General features: G+C 32.0%; 1 protein-coding gene and 1 long non-coding RNA gene across 2 annotated transcripts in view; one reads left to right on the top strand and one right to left on the bottom strand.

The window, feature by feature from the left end:
- LOC134254863 (leucine-rich repeat-containing protein 4C-like) overlaps window positions 1-19839 on the bottom strand; it is a 46315-nt gene extending 26476 nt beyond the window's left edge. Inside the window, exon 1 of the mRNA XM_062737401.1 lies at window positions 19542-19839. Within this exon, the coding sequence (XP_062593385.1) occupies window positions 19542-19720 (179 nt within the window). The 5' untranslated portion in view covers window positions 19721-19839. The remainder of the gene's footprint in view (window positions 1-19541) is intronic.
- On the top strand, window positions 6838-8213 carry LOC134254862 (uncharacterized). The gene is made up of 3 exons (XR_009989393.1): window positions 6838-6906; window positions 7364-7420; window positions 8028-8213. It is a non-coding gene; the product is annotated as an uncharacterized LOC134254862 (long non-coding RNA).
- Window positions 19840-20619: the final 780 nt, after the last annotated feature.

Here is a 20619-nt window from a genome sequence, read left to right as displayed (position 1 = left end):
TTATATCCCCTTAAACTTCCCTTCACACAAAAATGTTTGTACCAAGTTTGGTCAAATTTGGTCAAAATTGGCCCAGTTGTTCTTAAGAAGAAGTCAAAAATAATGTGAAAAATTTAAAGACGGACGGACAGACAGACGGACGGAATGACGGACGGACGACGGACAAAAATGTGATCAGAAAAGCTCTCTTGAGCGTTCGGCTCAGGTGAGCTAAAAACATAGAGGGAATGAACAATCACAAGCACATTTAAACTCGAATTGGTTCATAAAGATGTACCGGAAGCTATGTTAAATTAAAAAGTATTAAGCGCCATATGTATTTGTCTAAAGCGTGTGCATATTTTGTGTTGTTGAATGAAATATTATTTGTTTGAATATTATTTGAAATATTCTCTTTTCAAATTTTTTAACTTAAAATGAAACCAACTCTAATTTCAACCAAACATGTTTGAAACCAAAAGTTAAATATTTGCAGAAAATGATTCAATAGCAGAGAATATGGTAGACGTGTATTGAACATATAAAACGGTTTCTGTTACAATAAATTCTAGACACGCTTACAGTTTATGTAAACTGTATAAGCTGGCGAACGCATTGTCCTGTATCGTGCTGATATCGCTTCCGTAAAGAATTCTACGAAAGGAATAACAGAAATCAGATGTAGATAATCCTTCTACAATATATACCCTGAAAAATCGTGATCTTCATCAAAATCTATTTTCAAAAACGAAGAATGAAACCCATCACTGTTCAGAGCGGTCCAAGCATGGTTCGGAATTCTTTCATACGTAATATAGATTACAAATGTCACTTGCATTGATTATGAAATGTACTTTCTCAAATAAATGAGTTTTATTTTTGTAATTTCTAAAACAATAGAATTATAATTACAGTATAATTACTCTGCATTGCAGTTTATTATTATTTTTATTATTTTTGTACCTACAATAAAATGTCATTCCTATAAGAATGGTACAACATATACATGTACGTACTGAGAAATATATTTATAGCTTTACTTTAAATCATTAAGGTCTTCCGTTTCAGACTGAAGTCCTTATAGTGATTCCACTGTTTTTCTAATTACAGTGTATTATTTTTTTCCCTAAATCTTGTCAACAGGATTTCTAATAGATGGCTGGACAGATTTTTCTGAAATTTTCAGGGATGATAGAGAATGAAAATACCCCGAGATGTTTTTTTTTTTTTCATTTTTTCAAAATTCACTTCCGGTCGTCAGATTTGTCCGATTTCCTCTTTTCTAAAAAAATATCTAATCCGAGTGAGATCTCAGAAACGGTAAGAGATTAAGGCATCAAACTTACAGGGACGATAGATCTTTATAAGTAGGCAAATCCATTTGGGATAAGGTCGTCCGCCGTCACTTCCGGTGGTCACAGGAAGTGTTCAAAATATCGAAAATTTCAACTTTCTTTTTGGACACTTTTTTTGCATCACATTATAGCATCTTACTTGTTGTGTTTAAATATGTCAGTCCCACCGGAAACAAAGACGACAACTTCCGGTTGTAAGAGAAAAAAAAAACATATTTTGAGTATTTTTCTTTCCCCTAAATATTTTTTTATACATGAAGTATTTGTAATCATTTTTGGATATGATATTCAAACTGCAAATGTCTACAGTAACGTCAAATATATTTGTAAAATTCACTTCCGGTCACGTGATTTCCTGTCCTCAAAATGAGAAGTTATCATAGAGAGATCTCCTAAACAATAAGAGATGAAGACATCAAACTTATAGGAGTGGTAGATCTTGATGAGTAGGCAAAAGCATTTGGGTTAAGATTCTCTGCCGTCACTTCCGGTGGTCACAGGAAGTGATTTAAGAAATCGAAAATTTTAACTTTTCTTTTATGAATTTTTTTGGCATCACATTATAGCATCTTATTCGTAGTTTCGAAATATATCAGTCCCACTGTAATTCTGTTATTCAGACTGAAATGCCTAGAGTAACCTCAAATATATTTATTTTAAAAATTTACATCCGGTCATGTGATTTCTTCTCTTCAAAATGAGAAGTTAACATTACGAGATATCCTACACTGTAACAGATCAAGTCACTAAACTTATATAAATGATTAACCATGAAAATTGGGTAACAGGTGTAGGATAAAATGTGTCTGCCATCACTTCCGGTCGTCACAGACTATAATTGTCTAAAGTTACGTCAAGAATCTTGGTAAGTTACACCCCAGGCCGTTTGTTTTCCTGTCATCAATTTAAATATTATTTGCCTTTTTTACATAGATAAAAGCTCATTCATACAGATAGATAGAGGAGAACGGAAGACCGTTTTTGTTGCCGTAGCAACAAGAGTTTCAAGTAATATTTTTTTTTTTAGGGCGACGAATCATACAGTGACAAACACTTACTTCCATTGCCGTCTTTTGCTTAAAATTATTAATTTTACTATTTCCTTTAAAAAAACAGTTCAATTATTTGAAGTGAAGGTTAGTTTGGGATACAAAAATATACTGTCACATGTCGTAAATCAAGGGTATTTCTTTTTTCGTATTCCTGGTTCGTATATTATTTACAAATTGAAATAATGAAGTGGTATACAAAAATCTACGTGAAAACCGAATTAAACAAATTAAAATTATTGTCTAAACAAAAGCAACAATAAAACTATTACAGCTGATTTTACCCTTGAGAACGGATTCCTTGAGAGATTATATTCCATGTTTTCTTTTATGAGCATGCTGGTAATTCTTCGATTGATTCCAAAAAGTATAGAAAGAAAAACATATAGAGAGATCCAAAAAACAAAATTACATTTTAACTCGAGTGGGCTCATCGTTAAGATGTACCTATGTTAAATTAAATCATGCACTGATATATGACAATGGTTTTCATAAGAAATAAAGGAAAGAAATATTCAGTGGATGTAAATATGTTGTAATGACGAAACATCTCTAACTATCAACTTCAGCATACTTTTGTGTTGAATCCAAATGATTCTGCATTAATAAATAATATTTCGCAATAAATGTCTCTGACAATATTCGAAAATTTATTTTAGGATAAAAACAATTACAAATGCATGCATATTAATAATTTTAGAAGATATTTGGCTAATTGAGGGGTTGTTTCTGTTAAATATTAAAATTTAGGACCTTTCTCATTAATTGTAGACTTTACAATGCTGCGAACTTGATTTTTATTTTTACATATGTTTTGATATATTTCTCAATAGAGTATACGAGGGCATAATGAAGCAATATTCTGTAAATACCCAGGTCAACTTTATTTGTTTGTGACAACATTTTGTATTCATGAACTCTACATTATAACAATGACATTAATATTACATGCATCTATATGTACATGTACGTATTTCTGATATAAGGAAAATATGTTTAATGGTTGCATGTAACTATTGCAGTAGAAATTCCTATGGTAAGAAAATTTAATTGGGCTAGGTCAGGAAGTTCTATTTTCCGATGTACAGACAATAAGTTATCACTCGTATTTTAAAGAGTCGTCAACATTCAATGACGCATTAAACAATCAGACATTATCCACAGGTTCAGCTTGCATTTGGTTGAAGACATCCGTTAATAGGTAAGGTCTTTTTTTGCATTGAAAAACATCATTGATTTTTCATACTTAAATTTGTAAAAAGAAACATATGGGGATAACGAACAGTGATTAAGAGTTCATAAAATAACACAAAATGCAACGTAAGAGCAAAGCAGACACGGACCTTCAAAACATGAAAGATGGGATCAGGTGACATGAAGAAAAGAGCACCAGTTGATTGGCAGATAAGAAGATTTTCAAAGTATTAATTTACATTCAGTATAAAAGAAATAAGCCCCCTCTAATACCACATCAAAATGGAAACAGTGACCAAGGGGTCATGAAATTCAAAATTTTGGAAAAGACTCTCTTCCTCATCATAGTTGTCTACTTTATTCGTCAGCTTAATTGACAGAAGCAGAGGAGAAGTTTTTGAAAGATTTAATGTATTTTATTATATAATAATGAAAGATCCACCCTAACAACAGAACCCTGACCCAGGGGCCCTGAAACTAACCATTTTGGAAGAGGCAGCCTCCCTCATCAGAACTTTTTACTTAGTTCATCAGGTAAATGCGTTACAGCAGTGAAGAATTTATTAACGATTTCATGCATTTTCAGTATATAATCATTAAAGCCCTGTCATAGCGCAAAAAATCCTGGCCCTAGGACACAAATTTAAAAATTTTGGTAGAGAATTTAATGCTTATTACAATCAAGCCACAGTTTAATTTCTTGATGTCCAGAAGTATAGAAGAGGATTTTTTAAGAATGCATTAATTTTTTACGGTTTTGGCTCACCTCTCAGGCCCGAGAGAGGCAGGGACCATGACGTTAATAATTTCTGTTCACCCATAAATGTTTTTTGGGTATGTTAAGGAAGCATATAAGTAATTTCTAGGAAAATTTAGACTTTTTGAAGAAAATTTAGTTTAATAAATTACCAAAACCACAGCTAAACGTAAACTGTTATTTACTATTGCAGATAAAAGCGTGTCTAACACAAAGACGTGCATCACCACCACAGCATCACGTGACCTCTATTAATAGCAAAAGTTTCCTTAATAAAAAGGCTTACAGAACAGGAATACCCTGGAGTTTGATAATTTCTTTGGGTATGCAATATAGCTGAAAACGTCTATTTTGTCTAAAAAGTGCTGCTAGAATCCCACTATCTTGTCCGTAAAATAGTAATTCCACACATTCGCACGAAACCTTACCAATTGTTTTAAATTTTATACATATGAATCGAAATTTTTCGTACAACCACGCTTAACTCCGGATTCTAGCAGCACTTTCCAAGTTTGTCAAAACGCAAGCTTTCAATCTGTACAAATCGTATGTATTGAAATATCCAGCTTATTGTTGTTCTGTTGCATTTTTGGTCAAGAATGACGGACGATAGGCCGACCGGGATACGTAATATAGTTGAGTGTCTTCGAAAGAGAAAAATAATCGATGAAAATAAATTAGCAATCTTGTTTAATTAATTAAACTCCATATGAATTTAACGCAATATTTCCGATATTTCCTTTCAAACTCCATTTTACGTATCTTTGAACATGTCTCTTAGCCAAATTTTGGTTACACGACATGATCAATTTCCTAGTTATTTGATGTACACATATGACGTCATCGGTGGTAGATTTCAATCATAACGACTGTTACAGCATAACAAAATAATAACATTTTATTTTTGTTGATGTTTACACTTTTCTAATCATTTTCTAAAGTTACATTACATTGCTAAATACCAATTTTACGAAAACCTGATTTCTAAAATTGACGTCATCTTGCCTACTATGACGTCGTAAGGCAGCACTGATTTAGCCAAGGTAGAATATGTTGTATGCATCCTTATTCCCCCTGCGTTGTGCCAAAATCGGTTTAAATAATTTGAGCGGTTGAAGAGAAAAAGCCGAGAATGTTCAAATATTTGCGCAAGGCGGACGGCGTACAGATGCACAACAACGGAAAAAAAAGATAGCAATATGTCACCTGAGTCTACTCAGGTGACCTAAAAATGAAATCTAAAAAATGAATTGTTATCATGCTCAAATGTTGAATAAAAAAAATAATTATGAGTAAATTAGACACGAACCTATAAAATCAAGATATAATTGATTAAGGTACCTAGAAAGGATACTTGCAGATGATGATTACATGTATATACTTACAGTTTCTGTAAATTTGACAAACCATCGACGGCATTGGTCTGAATAATTGTTATCTTGTTCTTATATAACCACCTTAAACAGATTTTTAAAATAAACAAAGTGCATCTATTTCACTTAACATAATTCATACAAGTATCATTTCTACAGACATTTAATTTATTCCATCAAAATGATATTGATGGATGGGACCACAAAGCTCTAAGCGTTATTAAGTTTGGGGAATTTTTGAAAATGCTTCTCCAGTAGCTTTATGAATCACTGTTAAACTCAAAAAACAGCAAAATTACATATTATATGTTTAAATCTATCATTCATGAGAGTCCAGAAAGAATTTTTAGGTCTATTTTTTTCCTCTGCTCTTATTTATTATTGTTTTATGGACTTTTGTTCTTAAATACCGATCGTTTTCTCCTTATGTTTCATTGTAATATAAAAAAAAAACACCTTTTTATATAAGTAAATCAAGAATACAAAGTTTTATGTGCTTTCTATGTGGAGAATAATGAAAAAATATTTAGATAATGGAAATAGTCGTTCCACAAACCTACAAACCTACAATTACTACAAAAAATTTACAAAAAATTTTTCATTTTTAACCGAAAAATAAAAGGGATAACCAAAATGGTATTTTTGGAAATTAGATGTTTACTATACCTTTGCTATTGTGCTATTACAGTGCTGCTATCCCACAAGTTGACATGGGATGGGATCGGATAGGATTCAGGATTGAGGATTCACGATAGAAACATATAGAAGTTAATCCAATCCTATCCTATCCTATCCTATCCTGTATCCTACAGCCAATCAGATTCGAGCAAAGGTTCATTCATATTTCAGAATAAATTACAAAAATGAAATACAATATAAAATGTTTACAAAAGAAATATTTATAAATTTTCAATAGAAAATAAAACATTTTTTTCTCAAAACACAGATTTACATTATAAACTTCGAGTAACACGGCGTACGATCTAACCGTGAACGATCACCGGAAGATTTTGGAATGTAAACAACGAAGAGTCCAGACATCGAAAGACCGTATTTCTTCAGCATGTTTGGATAATTTAACCGATTCTTGCTTGTGTAAAAGTGTTCTAACATGTTTTCTGTTAAATATGCTCTGTTTGTTTGGATAATTCCACAGGAATCGTCAACAGCGGACTTGAATAGATGATGTGCGAGTTCATGTAAGTATACTACACACTGTACATGTTTGCATTTTTTACTTATTTATCCCTCAAAACAATGTTCTCGTGTCTTAAGATATAAACATTTTATTCTATTTAATATAAACAAAAATTAGGTGCGGAAAAAAGAAGTAGTGTAGACAGAAGGGGGGATAAAATATATACAAATACCCCCGTTACTCTGTCATATGATTCAATTAGTTATCAATGAGCTCTAAGACTAAAACAAATATATGTAGTATGCCTTAATCAGTTTATTAATCTCATTATTTCCTTAATTCTTTCATTTCAGTGTAACATATAATAAATTAATGTAGAATCATCATGACCATTTCTTATGCTACTGCTGAAATGTTAAATAAGCTCACTCAGCAGTGCACTTACATATTGTACATGTATGTATGATGTATTGTGAGTTATGAAACATAAGTTAATCTTTTAATATTCATCATTACAGTGATGGATTGGCCTGCACTCATGCGTCATCACAGTATAAAGGATTTTAATCTAAAAAGTATGTATGATTTTATTTTTATCATGTATTTTTATATGGTCATTCAACTATATAAACATCATTATCTGCTTTGAGGTGACATGTCTGCAGTTTCTCGGAACAAGTGATTTTCTTCTTTCAAAAATCTTGAGAGTTAAACTGAAAGAAATGTTGAATTTTTCTGGTCATCATGTTTGCTGTTACATAGATATTTTCTTCTTCTTTTACATATTCAAATTTCAAGACCAAAAAAAAAAAAAAGAAAACCAAGAAAAAAAAATTAAATAGATAAATACAAAGAGAAAATAGAGAAAAGTCACTAAAACAAATGTATTCATACTTGTTAGCAAGTTGACAAGATAAAATGAATTATGATGTACAAGTAAATTATCTTAAATAAGATTTTTTTCTTAATTTTATATGACTGAGGTTGCAGTATAAGATTTTATTTTTCATGATTTCTAAATGCATTATTTTTTTTTGAGAGAAAAAGGTGAAATTAAAGCCAATTGTACATGAAATGTGAAAGATAATCACAATCAAAAACATTTTAAATGTGTATGAAATGTGTATGACAAAATTTACAATCTACATGCCTATAATAATAAATTATATGATTTTTTTTCAGGAAACCCTGCAGATTTGCAGCTGTGCAGAATGCAGTTCATGCCATATGCTGTTAGAGTAAATGATGAAAGATGTTCAAACCAGTGTCAAAGAGTCCTAAGTCTGAAATCATGGTGCTTTAATTAAGGAGATCAGTGTATGTTTTCTGTGCATTGTTGACATTTGTGGAACTGTTCAGTTTATGACCATCTCTCTGAAAATAACTCTGACATTTGAATTTCAATTTTGAGAATCGAATAAGAAAGTCAAATTAAATGCATGTAAAACATTATACCACGGTAATAAAAACATTGATAAACTTAAATTTAAACAAAGTTCATGTACATGTATCTGTTATCTTTGAATTAAAATTCATAAATGCTGTACATGGATACTTTTAATGACTTTGTCTCATGGTAATGGAATATTCAATTGTTTTACACTGTTGAGGAACCACCTTGAATAAAAATATTGTGTACTTGATAAAGTTTTTTTTCTCATTTAAACACTGATAATTTTAAGATCAAATGTAAAGGCCAAATAAAACTTAAGGTTAACTCAAGAATGTGTTATACATACTGTGAATTCTTATGCATGTTTATAAGACCTAAGGAACATGTGTGGAGCATTTTAATATTTTTCAATCAGACACTGATTAAGATTCAAGATACAATGCCAAGGTCAAATACAAACTTGCTTTACTCAAGAATGAGTTATAAATACTGTAAATACTGTGAATTCTGAATTTCTCTAGCATGTTTTCTAAGATCTTAGGAACATGTGTGACCTCACTACAATATTTATTAATATTATACTTTCATGTAAATTACTTGAATCTGATTCGTCGAAACATTTGATAAAAAACACTTCTATCCGCTGATAATGAAGCCATGCCCTCCTGCGTAGCAACAGTCAACATTGCTTGACGACGGGTGGTATTACAAAATACAGTGACTGCGCGGAATTTATGCGCGCACGGTTCACTGTAATATGTATTTGTAAAAAAACATTCAGTATAATATAATAAATATTGCATGTAGTCGAGTGTAACATTTAAAATGTTCACCCCTCGAAAACCATTGTCAACCTCGGCTGCGCCTCGGTTGACAATGTTACACTCAACTACATGCAATATTTATAAACTGTCAATCTGTCAACCAATATCAAATTTATAAAATATATTCTATTAAACATAAATTATTAAATTTTCACACATAAAACAAAATAGGAAATTGAAATACATTTGTACGGCACTAAGCTGACCATAAACTGAGAAGAAACTGAAGTTAAATGAAAAAAAAAAACATTTCGATTATCTGGAATTTTATTTAGCAACTATATATTTTGCATGTTTGAAAAATATCACATACGACAGATGATGAACTGAAATTTTAAAAAAGAATAAATTATGAATTTAAATAAAAAAAAATCATACATTTAATATTTGATATTATAAGACAATTTCACATTTAAAATGTTTGATATGTGAAAGTCAAAATATTCTAGATCTACATTTTGACTTTGTCTGTTTGGTTTAATGTCTAGTCAGATCTTCTTTTTGAGAATCGCATACAGAAAAAAACTGTTATGCAGGAACAGTTAGACTATAGATACATGTACATGCATGTTATTTTCATGGTGCTCAGTTTAGAAAAAAAATAAAATTTTACATGAAACATATACTTAAACATTTTTTCCGTATAGGCCTATGATTTTTAAAATTAATTAATGATAATACGCCGGACGCAAATCGCGATCCCGGGTCTCCCGATCATTGTTAGTAGGAAAATTAAAACACTAAGTAAATTTTTTTTCTTTAATTCTTCTGGTAGCCAGTTTCTTTATATATGTTCGCAAAATCTGTACTTGTCCACGTGTAATTACGACCTGTTTGTTAACATTTATTTTTAACATGGCAATGATAATCGTAAATTTAATTTGTGCGGCGAGTCGGGAATTATGGAATGCCGATCTCGATTATTTTTTATCCATTAAAATTTATAACATTTAAATGAATACCATATCTATGTCTGATTTTTTTTCCTGATAATTCCTTTTTTTTCTCGTTTTGTCAAATTAATTCCTAAATATTAAAAAACTGAGAGTTGCAGGATAGGATAGGATAGGATTAGACTGAAATCACAGGATAGGATTGTGGATGCAGGATTCACGATAGGATAGGATAGAATTGTCAACTTATAGGATAGCAGCACTGTATCTAAAGCGGGGGGGGGATCAGAACGTTTGTGTTCATATCATGTAAAATGTATATATCTTATTGTGCGTGCAAAACGTTTGTTTTGTTTTTGCTGACCCCCCCCCCTTGTTTGTAAAACTTGTTTTTTTCTCTATTTACTGTATTGAATAAATGACATTTTCATTCTCACATATATTTGTCCTGTCTTATTCTAAATTAGAATTCGGAGCAAAGTAAAGTTGCAACGAATTACTAGTATCTAGGAAATAGTGAGAGATGTAAAAATTTTATTATCTCGGGGTTATAACAGAGGGAAATGTCCTCTTTACCTTCGTAGACCTTGAAAGAAAATCATATAAATATAACTACATTTTCTTCCATCTCTTAAGTTTGTATTAATGTTGACAATGTCAAGACTTTCAATAGAATATAATAATGCCTTAAAACAAAACCAACATGCATGCAGGAATGTAAGTGCTGTGATGTTATGAATAAGGTTATAGGGGCATTTTTAGATTTGTAAAAGAGCATATGTTCAACTCTGAGAAGTTGATATTTAAACGATGTTCGAGTTCCCAATGGAGAACATTTCTGTTAAACTCGGACACAGATTTTTTAACAAAATCCTGAAAAGGATTAGTAGGGGGGTTGGTTTTTGAAATGTCATCTAAATGTCTTTTTACTTTCATTTTTAATACAGATCGCTTGACGAATAAACAGCCACTACTAGATTTTACGTCTTATGTTCTAAGTGGCGATCTTGAGCCTCCAGTTCACAAAATGCCGTGGCTAGCCTATATTTGTTTTTTTACTTCAACTTCGAATAACTTATCTGCCTTGATTTTTCTTGTAATTAAGGGCCAATCGAAATAAAACGTATTTCTAGATTTGTTCTTTCAATGTTGTAAGAAATACGCTACTGTTTTGATATTTTTGTCACTTTTAACTGTAATGATCCTGTAAAATGTAGACAAATTATATCTGTAAATGTGTAAGCGTTCTATTGTTTTTCGGTTTAGGTATATTTTACATGAAATTGTGCAAAGGATTTGAAGTTGAATGTTCTATTATCTGATATTTCAAGATATTATAGAAGAAAGATATATGTTCTCAATTTTACTGAAAATCAATTTAGATATTTATATATTTTTTTTAAATTGTATATTTTTTTGGTTAGAGCATTCCATTTTTTCCCAATACTTTCATTAATATGTTATGTTATCCGCTTAGTACAGACTCTCAGGAGAGGGCGAACATTTCCCTGTATACAGTATTTCTAAACATAATGGGTCAATTTGGAAATTCCTGATCTATTTTTAATCAAGATGGAGAAATTAAATTCGTTTATTATATAGTATATTAATAGTCCTTATATGATCTTTTTGAGCACAAACACTTTCTAACACTCCGTATGCATCGAACTTGTGTTCGTATTCCCCTAAAGTTCAGAAGACACTTGACAAAATACATTTTTGTAACTATTGACTGATATGCAAAAACATACAACTTCGAATAAGCACTTTATTCGTGGAACAGAAATAACGCATGTCTACCACAACTACCACCAAATGGCAAGCTTAGTCAATCATTATCATAAATTACATACAACGCCATGTCCATATTTCTATACAGTTATAATATTAGAACTTAATTTTGGTTGGACCTCTCACGAGTGGCAGACTCTGTAATACATGTATTCTCAAAATGTGCCCAAAACTCCGATTCAGGTGTCAGGTCCTCTTTCGTTGACACACGTGGTACCGGGTGGCAATCACTTTTTTCACATCCCTCTTATACATGTATCACCAATATCAATTACAACACTGGCAACACACTGTACACTGCTTAAAACAATTATCTCTATGCAATCAAAATGGGGTTATGTAAAATCTATTTCAATAATTTAGAGACAATTTGACTGTGACCGAACGAAATGCCCTGATCAGCCTCCGCCATGAGCCTAACATCATTTAAAAAGGAAGTCAAAACTTTTACTGTTGCAGTTCAGGATCGCGCCAATTACCTGCTGAGGGACTTATAATTAGTCAATTAAATCAAGGTATTCATTATGCCACAATTTACAAGGACGGAACACAAGAAATAACTATCTGGTAAACAAGGTTGAATGTGAAATGTATTTCAATTCTACCATTTACAAAATCACTCTCAGACTTCTGTCACAGCCCATTAGATTCTGTACTGTCAGATTAAACCTACCATTTAAAAATTCGAAGGGTAAGGAGCCCTGCATCACGGAATTTCTATACCATGGAGGCCAATTACTCTCCTACAATGCTTATCGGCAAGCATGTTGCTGTCAAAAACGAAATACACACTCTAAACAAACAGCAGATGAGGGTTCTCTCACGCCACGCGTATGTGAGGGTATGAAGGATATGGAGATAAAGAACACAAATCCAAGTCTAAGTCCATAGAATAATACAAAATTGAAGTAGAGCAAACACGGACCTCCAAAATTTTAAAGGTGGAATCAGGTGATATGGAGGAGAGAGCATCTCCTGCTGACCGGTCATGATCAGAAATAACGAAAAGTCCGTCGTCAATTCAGTGTATGAATAATGGTCTAATAATTTGTATTTGCTGATAAGGTCATTGTATCGACCATAGAACTTACGAAATGATGACTTTAAACGAGACTGCTGATATTCTTCTTTCATCAATTTTTAGTCGATAAGTTACCTTATATTAGAAATTGTTCATACGTGGAACGTGCTCTTGGATATCGAATCAAATAAGATATATAAACACCGAATGCAGGTGATAAAGGTATATTGCTAAATAATTGATGGAAGTTGACTATAGAAAAGTTAATGTCATCACGTTTATCGCTTTAGAGCCTTGTTGTAAGATTACCATTTACGTTTTTTTTCCAGGAAAATATCCAAGTATGAAACAGATGTGTCAGACTTTGTGGTATCCTTTATATCAAACACACCAGGATATATCGTTTCTACATACATGTAGGAATGGAAATTAACATTTTTAATTGACAATACGTCATCAATATATCTACATGTTGAGTTAGACGCCATATCAGGCGTTTTCTTCTTCACATATAAGATTTTGCACAAATTCTGCTTGATATAAATACAAAAATAAGACTGCTTATAACGAAGCGTCATTGGTACTCATGGAAATTCCGATAGATTGGTGGAAGACATGGTTACCAACATCTTCTTAAGCCCAGAGTTTCTGATCCGCTCTGCTCCACATAAACCTCTGACCGAATAGACTAAATTTGACGGGGTTTAATATCGCGTCATTTAGCAAGATTACACATTTGAACTCTACTGATCTCTGCTTTTTACCAATCAAAGTAAGCGAATTAAAAAGCGAACACGGTTAAAAAGGTAGACCAGATTGGAATTGAACTCGGGAAGATGGGTCTCCAAAAAACACACAGATATTGTAAATCAGATACTCAAGTATATTCTTTTTATGTCAACTTCAGAGTACTTATGTATGCAATTAGAATAGGTTTTAACAAACCAATTAAGCAAATATCTTGTATCAAATTATCAGGTAAGTAAATTTAATAGTTCCATTTCTTTATTGACATTGATAAAGCAGCTGTCAAAAATCAAAAAGCCTAGATTTTAATTTATCGTGGGGAAGGGTTGTGTACAAATTTGAAAAGTCGTGAATTTGGAAGCCGTTGATTTTAGTGAATCTGGGATTTTTATTTTTCAAAATGTTTTTTGGAATTTTTGGGCATCAACATCTGATTCACACTACTTCTTGTATATATTGGTGAACAGTACTCTTGACGGTTTTCCTTCACAACTGTCAACATCTTAGTGATGAAGTAAGAAAGAGGCTAGGTTGAACGTTTACTGGAACCCACAGTGTATCTTTATTTGTAAGGATTCTATTGACGTTTCGAAATCCAATATACATGTGTTTATAATACAGTAATTCAAATTAATTTTGATTCTTTTGGATATTAAATATATTCAAAACTGGTACCTTGAATGGTTACAAATGCAGTTTGAATTTCGTTCAGCTTAATGTATTTTTGACGGAATTATGGGATTATTTTTCATAATGATATCGTTTCAGATCGGGATTTGCTGTACTAAATTAACGACGCAACGCAGGTCAACATCATTCATACCGTATAATTAATGGTCCTCAAAAGCATTTGAATTCACTGTGGTTGATTTATTGATTAGAAAAATATAAAATAACTAACCCTTAGACACTTTTTCTCGTTGTTATTGTTTAGCAAGTTGGTTATTCTGGAAAAGGGTTCTATATAGCGCTAGACAAACTTTAAGGTATGTTTGCTGCTCTGCCTTGACGTAGAAATTTTGTCGCTGTTATCAGATTTTTTACCTTATCTAATTTTTTAAATGATCTCTGTACTTCTAATCAAAATTTTAAGAAACTTGCACAGCATGAAGTCAAAATTAAATTGAAAAAAAAAATCATACACAAACACATGTACGGTGAATTTGTTTCGCTTTTACTATTGGTTCACCGAGACTTCAATGATGGTGTTCCATATTTTCAATATCCGATTTCCTGACTGCGCCGGGTATCCCTATCATTGACAAATCTATATACCATTGAGGAGAAGAAATTTGAAATTTATTAAATATTTCTTGCTTTTATGAATTAGAATTGTTTGTCAAACGTTTATGCAATTTTTCACAACAATACGTCTCTTGACAGTGTAAGAAAAAATTTTGAAAGAAAAAAGATAAAGCCTATTGTATTTATTATTTTTTTAAAAATGCAAAAATTCGCGACATCTCAGAAAAACTGAAAAATTTTACTGTCTACTATTGATTAATATTTTTATGGGGACAAAAATTTAATAATAGAAAGGATTTTGGCAAAGGGTATGGGCTGCTCGAGGTAGTATAGGAGTGAATCCCATTTTTACACTACATCTGTTTCTATAAGCAACTATGCAAGTCTTCCCTGTCATGTAAAAGTCGCACGAGGCATCTTGACTACCTATGACTGCACTTGATGTAAAGGGGCCCACTGGAGACAGTCGAGCGTCTGTGCATGTTATGTAAGTTAATAAAGCATTCAAATTATTTTTCGAAAAATTCAGAATTAAAAAAAAAATGTTTATTTATTAACCAAAGTCGCTGATAAACCGTAACTATTGGAAGAAGATTAAAAAGGTGTGTAAGGCAAAGACGTGCACCACCACAACGTTATCAAGTAACTTTTATTGATAGCAAAATGCTCCTTATTAAAATTATCTTCTAGAATAACAGGACCCCGGAGTTAAAAAAAAAATTCATAGACCAAATAATATAGTTGAAAAACATCTATTATGCCACAAAGTGTTCTCAATTCTCATTGTCCGGTGTCGCATAATATTTGATCCGCCTCGTTAAAGGTTCGGTCGGACCTAATATGATAACATAGTAGGTTCGCCTTTTATAAGAAAAGGTCCCCCCCACGTTTTAAGGTCCGGGTGGTGCAAAATGATTTAATCTTGACTTTAACATATGAAATTAAAGCGAGTTAGTTTATACTGTTTGATACGAAGGAATCTCCCTGTTGTATTTAATTTTTTGTACAACATTCATGTATCTTAATCATCTTATCATGTAGCTTAAAAACTAGAGAAAGAGACAGGGCGGACCTTAGACCGCAGTTATCAGAAAAGGTCCGCCCTCTGTATTTCAGATATCTTTATGTTATTTAGGGAAATTTTTGGACAGGGTTTATTTTTGTAGGTAAAAAAAGAGAAAGAGACGGGGTGGACCTTAAAACGTATTTATCAGAAAAAGCCCGCCCTCTGTATTTCAGATATCTTTATATTATTTAGGGAATTAGATCGACGGCTGTATGTAAATTTCGGCTATAATATGTATAACAGTGCTGACTCTACCTCTCGTAATATTATTACAAGGAAATTGAAATTGACATATACTCATCAAAGTTCAAGATTTTGTTTCGTGGAATTACTGACAAATCCTTCAATTTGTACATTATTCTTTTTTATTATTAATAGTTTAGCAGCAAGCTAGCACAAAATTATTTTGCTTGTATTACGAAGGGCAGACGTGATTATGATATTCCATGTTTTCACAGTGATGTGGATCCCGAAAAGAAGGGTGGGGTCCATTCTTTCAGTTTGTTAATTAAAACGAAGATAATGTACAGCTTTAAAACGAAAACAAGCGATTGAAAGGGGGTGAAATTGGAGATAATAGATATAGACCTCTGTTAATGCATGAAATTTAATGATATCGAATAAAGTTTAAGTGATTGATCTTGAAAAAAATCAATTACTATCTAAAATAATTACAGTCTTTATGACGTCACAATTGACGTATATGTATTACTTTTAACGTCATGTTCAAAGACTGACGAAGAGAAATGTATTTTGTATGTTTTTTGAGCTTTGAATTCAGATAATATAAATCGAAGATCATGCCTCTTCTGAAATTTCGTTTCAAACAAACTCCTGACTATTTTTTTTAATTTATTGTGCGTAATTTTTTATACAACTATTGTTATATAAACCAGATATTACCGAGTGTTTAACAAAACTGGTGAATCTTTGCAACATCAAAATTTAAATGTAAAGGCATATTTCATATTGGCCATAGGTATGAACAACGGTAATATTAAGCGTGTAGGTTCATATCAGCAATATTTATATATATGGTAAGTGTGAAAGTTGTTCTTGACTCTCGCCACACTTACTGTAAAGCGGAAAGCAGCCTCCGCTAAATCAAGTACATCGCTAAATGCTTTGTGCATAAAGGTTTATGTAGAGCACATTCGAAAAGCGCTAAATCAAATCTACGCCAACTTCTTGAAAATTCAATTTCCGCCAAATATCGTACACGCCAAATATAATACATTTACAGTAATTTCGGAAAAATCTGTCGATAAATTGGCTTTTTTGAGCGTTTTTATGAAACCGTCGCATCTTGAAACCATCGCACGTGCCTAACAGCGCATTATTCAATAAAATGAGTTACGTAAGGATAAGAAGTATGTTGTCCTATAATAATTAACGTATAATACCGGCCGTGAATAGAAACTCGATTTTTGTGAAAAACACAGGGCCAAGTATGATGGTTCGTGGCTTTACCTCTTTCATCTATTCAGAAACCAGAGAAGAAACTTAAGAAAAAAATATTGTTATGTGTCGTAATTTGACTATTTTTTCATAACTTGAAAGTATTCAGAAAACATAATGATGAATTAGTCTTGTGCAGCAAAGTGTACTCGTCGCCTGCATGCGGAGTTTGTGTCTCGATTTGCTCTGCGTGTGTGCAGATTCTGGAATGAGGTGAATTGTTGATAAATGGGTTGACGGGTTGAGAGTTTTGGCGTTCTCGTTTAAGGTCATCGTTTTGTGAATTCTGTGTGTTTATAAAACCGTTCAAACAAATAAAAAAGTTAATGAGAAAAGTAATTGTCTTTATGTTGTTTAACATCCTACGCGAGAATTTTTCACTTATATAGAGACGCCATCACTTATATAGAGAGCTGCAGATTTTGACCTATACTCAGCAGTTACAACCATTGAGCAGGCAGAGATTTTTACCTGCTAGCACCTTCTCCAACAAGAAACCTTGGTTTTTACGGTTTCATCTGAAGAACGAATCTTTATGTTCCTCAGCGACTAAAGTATCGACTCCTTACATTGCTACTTTTTAACAGACATTGTTAACACTGCTTCACTGGGACAACAATTAGAAAATTATGTTGTAGTTATGTGTTGTTTTATTTAATACATTATGTGGAATAAAATTAAAGATATATCCTTGGGTAATGAATACTTATTGCTGACATATTTATTACTCTAAATTAATTTTCAGTATCTGTAAAGTACAAATAAAAATGTTTAAAAGATTATTTTCCAACGTGGTGATTTTATTTCCTCTAAGATTCCAGGGAAATGTTCAGTGAATTAAAATTGCCATCAACGATATTTAACATTTTCTTTTCAAATATCACCTTAATCATACAGAAAAGTAAGTAATGCTCACACCAGTCATTACTGATCAATAAATATGACTGACAACGGTCCTGAGCAGTGAAGACGAGATGCTTACTGCTCTTAGGTACGTAATTCTACCTGCAATATTTGCAGAGTGCAGCTTTATGTTGATTTTTTTTTACACAATTTGTTTCGTTCTCTAGACGTTTGTTTACTCAATTATTACTAAATTATTATGGTTACAAAGATTCTAAATAAACGAATTTTTTATGGATTGTACCAAAAACAGTAAAAAAAAAATTAAAAACGGCCTTTTAAAAATACAATGCTTTGAAAAGTTGCTAAGGTGTTTACTATAAATCTGCATGAATCATCACTTTGAAAAATATTTAAGTTATTTAAATTAAGTTAAGTTAATTCAATAGACTGGCCTGCCTGTCTGATATCCGATATACCTATATTCCTGCGTACGGTAAAGACAGGCAATGCCAGTCTAGTTAATTCAATTCAGTTAAAATCACTATAACACTTTAAATATAGAAAATAACGTCAGCATTCTTAAAAGTAAATCGGTATTGAATGTGACAATGCCGACTCTCATAGATACATACTTGATTGAAGTAGTAACAGCACCGGATTTTGTTGGGGGATTATCTGATGCAATCAAGAGATTTTGCAAATTTGGATTTTTTTGTTAAAAATAAAGTTATATGGGCTTTCAGGAAATTGTACCATTCTCCACAATTGTTAAACTAATCTCCATGAAAAATGAAATAAAATAAAATTTTATTTACTTTCTATGTGACACGAGTTTCATAATAACGAGAAGCATTTACAAAAATAGCAAGCTGAGATATTTTTATATGTTTTCTATTCCATTGTAACATTACCAATCGTATAACCCTTCTAAGAGTTAGTCCATTCAGTACCCAGTAACATTAATACAGAATTTTATAAACAAGCTTTTAGATTATATTCTCAAATTTCATAGCCAGAAATGACTAGCAGTATCAGTGTATCAGGAAAAATATTGAACGCGACCATATATACCGTTGACAAATTCTAATCATTAATCATTTTTTATAATCTCTTTTTTTTTATTTCTCTTAATATCCAATAAAAATATTTTGAAATTAGTTTTATTGCTTAATATAGACCTTAACAAAATTAATACAAACTAATGTGATGTTTATTATACTTTCACTTACTAGGAGCTCATATTTTCGTAATTTTGTAAATCACAATATCAATATTATGTTAAATTAAACTGATGGCTATCATAGATAAACATAACTTTGAACTTTGAACATCAAAAATAAATGAAAAGTTATGCGCAAGAATTCATCTACATCTTTTGTTCTACTTAAGAATGCTTTGAAACAGTTACTTACAATTCACATGTATCTGTTGGGATGTTGGTAGGTACTTCAGTTAACCCTTTACCACCACAGCTTACATATGTCCCATTACAGTCGGTAGTCCTCCAACAGAAACAGACACTAGGACAGGCCTCAGTCACAGGTCCGTACATCAGATCACAGAGAAATAACGTCCACACAATAAGACTCATTTTTGGAATCAAGACGATCTCTTCCCCATGAATCCTTTATCACTTAGCAAACGTTTACTTCAGAAGGAGAATAAACTTCTCTGTGTTACTTTAATGCGGAAATATTTCTATGATGGTGTTTGTTTACCATACAGTGACGCTATCATTAAACATTTGTTAGTTTCATTTTAGATAACACTACGCATATAGACAATGCCATGTTACAACATGTATAAAGCATTCAATGAAACAAATGCAAAAAATAAACTGTAAATCTTATTTTTTCAAAAGATAAAACGGCATGATTTTATTGGAATATTATCAGGATATTAGGGGAAACCGTTAAATGCTGTTGATAAAAAATAACATTTTCCAGTGATTTTTTTTTTTTGGAAAATAAAACATTCTTTTAATGACAAGAATATTGCACGAAAGAAACGACAACGACGGACATTATGTACAAAGATGGTCCCTACTTATGACACCATTACAATATTATATCTAGAGGAGAAGATGCATGGAAAACAACTAAATATTTGATAAACTGGTGAACAACAACGGACTTAACAAATATAAAGAACAACTGGAAAAAATAAATTGACGACTGTTTTATTATTTGGAATTAAAGCAATGCGAAACTAACAGTAACATCAGCTAAATCTTATGTACAATCTAGATCACCCTAGCCTGATTCACTGTCCCTGTTATGCTTCGTATACTCAGGGTCACTTGGACCAGGTAGAGTACAATGAATTAAGGACGAAACTGCCCTGAATCTAAGCCCATTGTGACGTCGAATTTAGCTACGCTTCCGTTGAAGACGTTCATTGTGACGTCGTATTTTTCTACGCCGTCGATTTAATGTGTCATTTTACGTCGAAATTTAACGGCAGCGGTTCAAAAACCAATGATTAACCGCG

Source organism: Saccostrea cucullata, unplaced genomic scaffold (assembly GCF_032062105.1).
Source record: "Saccostrea cucullata isolate Sc308-1 unplaced genomic scaffold, CSIRO_AGI_Scuc_v1 ctg4318, whole genome shotgun sequence".
Taxonomy (NCBI): domain Eukaryota; kingdom Metazoa; phylum Mollusca; class Bivalvia; order Ostreida; family Ostreidae; genus Saccostrea; species Saccostrea cuccullata.
The sequence above is the reverse complement of the archived record's forward strand: the minus strand, read 5'-3'. Positions and strand labels throughout refer to the sequence as shown.